General features: G+C 42.1%; 1 protein-coding gene across 1 annotated transcript; it reads left to right on the top strand.

Moving 5' to 3' along the window:
- Nucleotides 1-3,855: 3,855 nt before the first annotated feature.
- LOC123783508 (olfactory receptor 6K3-like) lies at nucleotides 3,856-5,050 on the top strand. Its single transcript, XM_087866340.1, has 2 exons — nucleotides 3,856-4,789; nucleotides 5,016-5,050. The coding sequence occupies exons 1-2, from the start codon at nucleotides 3,874-3,876 to the stop codon at nucleotides 5,048-5,050; spliced, it is 951 nt and encodes a 316-aa protein (XP_087722466.1). The 5' UTR covers nucleotides 3,856-3,873.
- Nucleotides 5,051-9,169: the final 4,119 nt, after the last annotated feature.

Below are 9,169 nucleotides of genomic sequence, written 5' to 3'. Positions count from 1 at the left end.
CTGAGGAATTGAGTCAAATTGAACACGGTTTGTAGCCCCCCAGACTAATTTTTATATTCACCTTCCTTTCTCCTGGTGGGACTGGTCAGCTCGTTTCTCTCCTTCCAGACCAGTGGGTAAACTTTGAATTGGCACGTTCATTTCTGTAGAGTAGAACACTGATTTTGCTAAATCATAAATGTCCCAGATTCTATCAAAAAGATTAACATCACTCACTTAGGGGAAATAAATAGAGACGCCAGAAACACAGCAAGACAATAACTCTGAGTGCCTAGGGGGTCCGAAATACCTCAGTTCTAAGGCTGTAGTTGTAAACATCTTTGAGCTGATTTGTAAGTGGAGACAGTAAGAACCTGGTCTGCGGCCTCCCTGATTCTCTGTGTGTGTGTCAGGGGTTCCGCTGAGCTAAGAGAGCATTGAACAGCGAGTGTCAGAGAGCGGATTAAAGCAACACTGAGCCCACATGAACGTAGCATGAAGCTTTTGGTCACTTACTGTGATAGCCCTTTGCTATGATGGCATGAGCAGAAGGCTGAAAACAGAGACAGTGCCTCCCCCCGGCCCCTATCCTATCCCCTGAGAAAATGAGCACAGATCAAGGGTCAGGTGCCCCTGTGCAGACGTGAGGGTCACTTCACTGTTGAAGGAGCCCTGAATGAAACACTCCAGCAGTTTCATGGACTCTGAGAAGGAGAGGAGGGTACAGGGTGGACTAAGTCAGAGCGGGGAGAAGTGACCCCAGGGTTTCTCTCCCTTGTCCCCTAAAGAAGCCTCAGAAGAGGTGTCCAAAAAGGACCTTGGACCAAGGCTGCAAATGGAGATGGAGGAGTGCATTTGCTGGGGCAAAGGGAAACATGCAAAGGGTGTGAGTGGCCCAAGGAGCCCTAGTCCTCGCGGCAACTCTCTTAGAGGCTGCGGTGCATGGGCTGCGAGCAGGTGCCAGGGGGAGGGCTTTCCCTGGGAGGCCTGCCTGGGAAAGCCTTTGTCATCGCCCGCAGTCAGGTCTGAAAATCACACAGGGTTTCCTCCAGACTCCTCAGTGCATATATATTTTTGAGGGGGAGGGTAGAGTAGGAGAGATCTCCTCTTCCCTTATTATTTTATTCCTATGCCTTAGACCCTTAAGTCCTTTATTCAAAAACTTTGCATAACTTACATATGTAGGAGCGGAGTTGCCGGATGACATGTTAAGCGTATGCTTGACTTTATAAGACGCTTGCTAGAAGACGCTCTTCCCTGGTGGCTGCGCCATGTTGGATTCCCACCAGCGCTGTAGGAGAGACCTAGTTGCTCTGTACTTTCCCTAGCATTTGGCATCACCAGCCGTTTTGTTAAAAAAAAAAAGACCATGATTGTTCTTAGAGATGTGCTATGGTAATGTATCTCATTGTGGTTTTAAGAGTTTTGAGTTTTCACGTACTCTGGATATGTCTTTTGTTGGATACATGTCCCACAAATGTGTTCTCCCAGAATGGCTTTTCTTTTCATTCCCTTAATAGTATAGTTTGCAGAGCAATGAATTTTGGTGAAGTTCAGTTTATCAGTTTTTTCTTTTACATACTGTGCTTTTGATGTTATAGCATATACATTTTGTTGAACCAAAGGTCGTAAAGATGTTCTCTTCTAGTTTCTGGGAGATTTTTTATGGTTTTTGGTTTTACATTTAGGTCTATGATCCATTTTGTGTTAATTCTTGTGTATGATGCAAGATGTTTTTTAGCACATTTGTTTCCAGTTTTCCCAGTGCCATTTGCCAGAAATACTTTTTTCTCTCTGTTGAATGGCTTGGCCATTTACGTGAGTGTTTATTTTTGTACTCTACTTGGTTCCATTGATCTACGTGTCTATTCTTTTGACAAGACTACACTATCTTGATTTTTTAACATTATAGTGAGTCTGGAAATGTATATCAGCAGTCCCGTCCTCCAAATTTGTTCTCTTTTTTCAAGGTGTTTTGCCTATTCCCTTGTCTTTTCATATATATTTTAGACTTAGCTTCTTAATATCTATTAAAAACACTTTACCTGAGTTTTAACTGAGATTGCTTTGAAGGAATCATGTATGATCTATAATGTACACACTCTTATATATGCATACTCATGCCCCAGATGTTCTGTAACCAGCAGAAAAATGAATGACAATTGATAACTGTAGAACACTTACAATAATCTAATTTTATGACAAGCCGAGGGATTTACATGTATACATGTAATAATCAACACTTCCTAATTCTCTATGGGCACTTGGTTTTCTAGAAGCTGCTGAACTGATATTTGTCAAATTTAGTCTATATAAAGCAGTTCTTAAAAGATCTTGTTCAAAATATATATTCAGTTTTGTAATGAGATCTCTCAAAAAATCTCAGAATGAGCCAAATATTTTTATGTTTCAAATGCCTAATGTTAATTTAGAATTTCAAACGCCATTCTTTAATAAAGTTGTAAGCTTTATATTGATTCTGCTTATAAGTAATTTTTCAAAGAGTATCAGCTCGGGGGAAATATTTGGTTGTCTTCCCAGGGAATATTGGCATACAGCATAATTAAGTGTTCTAATTTAATCATATGAGGAACTCATTTTTAAATAGCTCTACATTATCTCAAAAGAGAACTTACCTTTCAAACTCTTTGGTGTTCTGAATATTTCTCTTTGATTTTCTATCTCTGTTAGACTAGGTTTCTGAATTGCCAGGGGAATAGTCCCAGGTGCACCTGATGAGTTTCCCTGTACTACCTTTAGAGACCTCTTGGTGCTTCATGAGACTTTCAAGAGATCTAAACTGTGCTGGACTCTCACATTTTGGCCCTCACTTTCTCATTCCTTGATGGTCTTTTTTTTTTTTTTTTTAAAGATTTATTTATTTATTTATTCGACAGAGATAGAGACAGCCAGCGAGAGAGGGAACACAAGCAGGGGGAGTGGGAGAGGAAGAAGCAGGCTCCTAGCGGAGGAGCCTGATGTGGGGCTCGATCCCACAACGCCGGGATCACGCCCTGAGCTGAAGGCAGACGCTTAACCGCTGTGCCACCCAGGCGCCCCTCATTCCTTGATGGTCTTTGTTGAGGTATAAATAATCTGTGCAGGGAGACTTAGCTATCTCCATAAAACTCTCTGCTTCTTTCCAATATCTCTGATGAACTGACGTTTAGAAGTCCTATTGAAAGATTTCAAGAACTAGGTTCTAAAGAGAGAACTCCCAGTTCCCTTCCCCCTGTGCTGGCCAGTTTTCACTAACTTTATCTTTCCTGCTTCTGGGAATAGTTTCCTACCATACCTTCACCTTGGTATATTTCCCTAAAACCTTACCCTCTTCTCTAATCACACTAAGAGCTCTGTGGTCTGAAAAAGGAGCAGAATACTGAAAACTGGGGGTTTTTCAGAAAGTGCAGATACAACTTTACAATAACTATGTAGAGAGGAACATAATTAGAAGTTTTGATTATCTAATCCATAGTCAGGAAACATTAGAAAATTTATCTGGTATGTAATTCACAATGATTTGGGGAAATTCTTATAAAAGGTGATTATATTAGTACCCCTAATAGTCTACTTTATTTTAGCTAGTGGAGCTTATAAACATGACGTTACTAATACCTTATTTGTTATTATTTGCCTCCTTCATTGGAATATAAGCTCCATGAAAGCAGAATGCTTTCTTCACTACTGAATTCAACAAGCCTACAGATGTACTTGGCACATAATAGAGACTAAATGGATCTCTGCTTAATTAATTCAAGAATGATGGAGATAGATCATCTACCTAAAGCATTTCTTCCTTTGACTCTTATATGAGCCAAGAGATCTAATTCTTTATATTTCACCTAGGGAGTGAGCTGTGTCATTCTACCCATAACAATTAAGGCCGTTGAGACCATGGTAAGAACTAACCAAACTTCTACGGTGACAGAGTTTCTCTTCTCCGGATTCCCCCAGTTTGAAGATGGTAGCCTCCTCCTCTTCATTCCTCTGTTCATCATCTACACGTTCATTGTTATCGGGAATCTCACTGTATTTTTTGCAGTCAGGATGGACACGCGTCTCCACAATCCCATGTACAATTTCATCAGCATCTTCTCCTTCCTGGAGATCTGGTATACCACAGCCACCATTCCCAAGATGCTCTCCAACCTCATCAGTGAGAAGAGGACCATCTCCATTACTGGCTGCCTTCTGCAAATGTATTTCTTCCATTCACTTGGAAATTCAGAGGGGATCTTGTTGACCACCATGGCCATTGACAGGTACGTTGCCATCTGCAACCCTCTCCGCTACCCTACCATTATGACCCCCCGGCTGTGCGCCCAGCTCTCTGCAGGCTCTTGCATCTTTGGCTTTCTTGTGTTGCTCCCGGAGATTGCGTGGATTTCCACACTGCCCTTCTGTGGGCCCAACCAAATCCATCAGATATTCTGTGACTTTGAGCCTGTGCTGCACTTGGCCTGTACAGACACGTCCGTGATTCTGATTGAGGATGTGATCCATGCTGTGGCCATCATCTTCTCTGTCCTGATTATTGCTCTCTCTTATATCAGAATCGTCACTGTGATCCTGAAGATCCCCTCTGCTGACGGCCGCCGGAAGGCCTTTTCTACCTGTGCATCTCATCTTGGTGTCTTTCTGATGTTCTACGGCAGCGTGTCCCTCATGTACCTGCGATTTGCTGCCACTTTCCCACCAGTTTTGGACACAGTTATTGCCCTGATGTTTGCCGTTCTTGCTCCCTTTTTCAACCCTATCATCTATAGCTTGAGAAACAAGGATATGAAGATTGCAATTAAGAAGCTTCTCTGTCCTGGGTCGCCTGGGTGGCTCAGTCGGTTAAGCATCTGTCTTTGGCTCAGGTCATGATCCCAGGGTGCTGGGATTGTGCCCCATGTCAGGCTCCCTGCTCAGTGGGGAGTCTGCTTCTCCCTCTCCCTCTGCCCCCCCACTCGTGCTCTCTCTTGCTATCTCTTTCTTTCTCTCAAATAAATAGATAAAATCTTAAAAAAAAAAAAAACAACTTCTTCTTCTCCGCCTTCAGACAGTGTTTAATGCACCTGCAAGTTGATGCTAGCTCTTAGCTAGCTCTCACTTTGGATGTTACCCCGACATACCAAACCATAAAATTAACATATAACTCATTTATTGTCACACTGATAGTTTCTATCTATTTATTCCAGTTCACGTGTTTATTCTATTTATACACATTTAATGTATCATGGACTACCTGTTTAGACCATCGTAGATGCATAGATAATAGAAAGGAAATACAATGTTTAAGCCATTAAAATAGATCTTGTAAACATTAATTTTATTGTTACTATATAAGTATTATTGTTATTATTATTATTATTATTGCAAAGGCATTAGCAACAACCACAGATTATAAAATAGAGTGGCTAAGAGTGTAAGATCTGGTGTATATTTCACTGTACTACATACAGGTGTCGTGACCTTAAACACGAAGCAACTCTGGCAGGTGTTGGCCACATCTATTACTTCACTGTGGTGGTTGGTGTGGTGTTTGTCTATGTTCACACTCACCACATTGCATACACTATGTATGTTTTTTGTATACAAATTATATCTCAATACAGTTGTTAAAAATGAAATAGACCAGTTCACACTGTGCTCAATCATTAGAAATACAATTTTGCCAATTGAAATTTTCTAAGACCCCTCCTGTGACTTTTTTCTTTAACTTGAGTATAGTGGACACACAATGTTACATTAATTTCAGGCGCACAATATAGTGATTCAACTTCTCTATATGTCATGCTGTGTTTCCCTCAAACGTAGTCACCATCTGTCACCACACAACACTATTACAACATCACTATGTTCCCTATGCTGTACCTTTTATTCCCATGGCTTATTATTAATTTTGAATTTCAAGGAAAAATATTATAAGGAGTTAGACAAGGAAAATAGGCCCCCAAGTCACTGGAAGAAATGTTAGACAAAACTCAAGAGAGAAAGAAAGCATGTCTTCCCACCCGAAATCCCATACACATTTCCGAGAAGATAACATAGTCAAAGCAACTAGATTGTGAAGAAGAAGAAGAAGAAGAAGAAGAAGAAGAAGAAGAAGAAGAAGAAGAAGAAGAAGAAGTAGAAGAGGGAAGAGGAAGAGGAGAGGGGAGGGGGGAGGAGAAGAAGACGACAGTGGAGGAGGAGAAGAATGGGAGAAGGAAGAGGAGGAGAAGAAGAGCTTTGGGTTCTAACAGAGCACAGAGCAGTGGACTGAGCACATGGAGTACAGAATAATTTTGTGAAAAAAGGTGCGACATTGACTGTCAATAGAGAGGTGAGCAGGACCAACGTAAATTGTTCAGGGTAAGAGATCCACATGCATTTGCGGCATGAGAAAAAAATGACATTGTCCCCTCACTTCAATATTGGCACAAAACCCCAATGACCCGTCTGTTACGAAATGATCTTATTTTCTATTAAATATTCATTCAAGCTTTTTTTCTGGTGTCAGTATATTTCTTTCAAGACTTTCCACACGTGTGTGTTCATGCGAGAAGAGCAGGACCAACACAAAAGTGCTCTTTGCATGACTCCCTGATAGACCCTCGTACCTGGGCCAAGAACCACCGTGGTGGAGAAAGTAGTTTTCCACGTTCAGAGTGAGAAGTACAATCAGGAAAAAATACTTGATGACAACTTTGATCCTAAAATCTAGTGAGAGAAGAGTACAGTGGGAATCTTTGCTACTTAACCCCCCGAGGAAAAGTGATGCTTCCCTCGGCAGGAACCCCTGTGACACCTACTTCTCCTTCCTGCTAGTCCTTGGGATGCTTGTGAAAATAGCTTTCCATTCCCTTTTGGAGGCTGGAGGCATATCAAGGATACAGAGACCCAGACAGACAGAGGAGCCCCTGTGGTCTTTGGTCACGGTGAGTGCAGAAGGCTGTCTTGAGAAAGAATTCACTCACCATGCGTAAGAGTAAGAATGTCATAACCGGAGGATCAGAAGCTTCAGATGTCGGTGGGGTGCAACAGCAAGGGTAGGGGGAGACCGTGCTGGGCACAGGTCTACGTGAAACACAATACTGCATTATGATGCCATCTTTTGAGAGGTCATTTTTTCCCCAGACTTGATTAGGACTGTCACTCAAAGTAACTTGTCATACTTCCCTTTCCAAACAGTCCCTAATTTTCTTTGTTCACGTGTCTACGCCTGTCTTGTGGGCTACATTATAATTTCACCCAGTCGCTGGGCTCCAAGTTATTTATTTGACACCAACAATTTTTTGCACGCCAACCCTGTTCTAGTTTCCTGCCCTGAAGGAGGAGCCTGGTCTAAAGAAGGAAAAACCAGTAGTTGCTGACTGTTATGAAACATGACACATCTACTACAGAAAACCCAGTGTAACGGTGCCCCATATTCTGGAGTGTTTATTGTATTCCTGACACTGCTTTAAAGCACGGAAAGTACGTTTACACATATTGGCGGGGCAGTCAAGTGTCTGGGTGGGAACGTGTCCCTAGAGATACAGTGCACGGATTTGCATTCTGACTTCAGCTGAGAATCCCTGGGCACTGTTTTATCCATCTGCACCCCAGTCTTCTCATCTGTAAAATGGGGATCATCTTACCTTGTTAGAGCGTTAGGTAAGAAATATAGCATGTTCTTGGGGCAGTGCTTGCCGCAGTGACTTCATACCCCGCCACACTATACAATGTTGTTTTTGTTATTGTAAAGTGTCTACCTATTCTTGAAACCTTATGAGCCAGTATTAATATTTTCTCCATCTTACAAAAGAGGAATTAAAGGCCTAGAAAGGCTAAACAACTTGAAGTGAGTCCGGAGGTTTATAAGCAGTGGAGAGCACCTGCTTCTGACATGCAGAGTTTTGACCAATACTATGTATTGCTCTTGTGCAGGAGAGGGGGCGGGGTGAGGAGTGGTGGCTACGCAGAGGACATGATACACGCAGGAGCCTATGGTGATCCCACAAAGCAGCGTGCACGAGGGGACTCAAGGGGAACAGCATTGGGGATGCTAGGAGGAGAAGCCGGAGCGAGTTCTGAGTCAGCCATGTGGGTTTGGAGCTCATGAACCCACTGGGGAGCAACATCTGTAAGTAGTAATAGTTGAGATCTTGTAAGTGGATGAGATCACCACAGGAGCAAATAGAATTATCGAGAGCAGAGTGGATGAGCAAATAGAATTATCGAGAGCAGAGAGCCTGAGGGAAACAAGCACTTGGAGAAGAGTTTAAGAAAAGCAACCATATGAAGGGGAGAGAGACAAGGAGAAGTAAGAGAAAGGATAACTGAATGAACACAACTAAGTGGAACAGAAGAGAACACCCAAGCCAGAGCCACCTCTGAGAGCCGCTAGGAGTATGTACTGTAACTCCTATTACGTTTATTTTTATTCATGCCCCTTGCTCTTAGGGATGGAATCACAGCAGTGGAGGAGGAAAGCTGCAGGTACCAGGGCCAGAGGGCAGTCTCCATTAGCACGGGCAGGCAGGGTGTTGCTAACCTTGGCTGGAAGAGTTTCATGCAGAAGTGGGGGCAAGGGCACAGCCGTGTTGTAGGAACACGAGAGGCGCGGGGAGCCGGGTTCTACCACCCTTTCAAGAAGTTGCCTGTAGGGCAATGGTTAAGTTTCGCGCAGATATTTACTTAATCCTTGGATTCCCTATTAGATAAGTACTGAGTACTGGAGCCTGAAAGATTAAGAAATTTGCCAAAAGACACATGGATAGTAAGAGGCTCAGTTGCGGTTTCAATGTAGATTCCAGGCCTACATTCTAATCCCCTAGAACAGAAATCTCCATAGACGAATGTGCAAGATGGTCCAATGGGGTGAAAGAAAAAATAATACAACTTCTAGAATGTTTATTTTTATTCATGCCCCTTACATCTAGAATTTAGTATTATTATATACACATATATTTTTAATTATTAGATCATAAGATAGTAAGTGTGAGTAATTTATAAATGCAAATAGTTGTATTAGTGGTTAGGCCGAACATAATTGCACCATTAAAAACATATGGAGACATTTGTTTCTGTGATTGTGCCTCTCAAGGAGTGAGAAAACAAGTCAAATACTAGTCAATATTCACAAGAGTGTGACATTAGGAAAAAATAAAACCTTCAAGTTATTCCTTGTTATTCGTTCGTGGTATTTAACTGTACACCATCCTTTCGTCTCCACCTCCTC

This window comes from Ursus americanus, chromosome 2, assembly GCF_024610735.1.
Source record: "Ursus americanus isolate L20-20 chromosome 2, mUrsAme1.1.p, whole genome shotgun sequence".
Classification (NCBI taxonomy): domain Eukaryota; kingdom Metazoa; phylum Chordata; class Mammalia; order Carnivora; family Ursidae; genus Ursus; species Ursus americanus.
Note: the sequence above shows the minus strand (reverse complement) of the source record. Positions and strands in the feature narration are given on the sequence as shown.

Bases quoted from the DNA above. Each gene is read 5' to 3' on its own strand.
- LOC123783508 (XM_087866340.1), top strand. From the start codon at position 3,874: ATGGTAAGAACTAACCAAACTTCTACGGTGACAGAGTTTCTCTTCTCC. The intron at 4,790-5,015 runs GTCCTGGGTCGC...TTCTTCTTCTCC, and splicing joins TGCAATTAAGAAGCTTCTCT to GCCTTCAGACAGTGTTTAAT.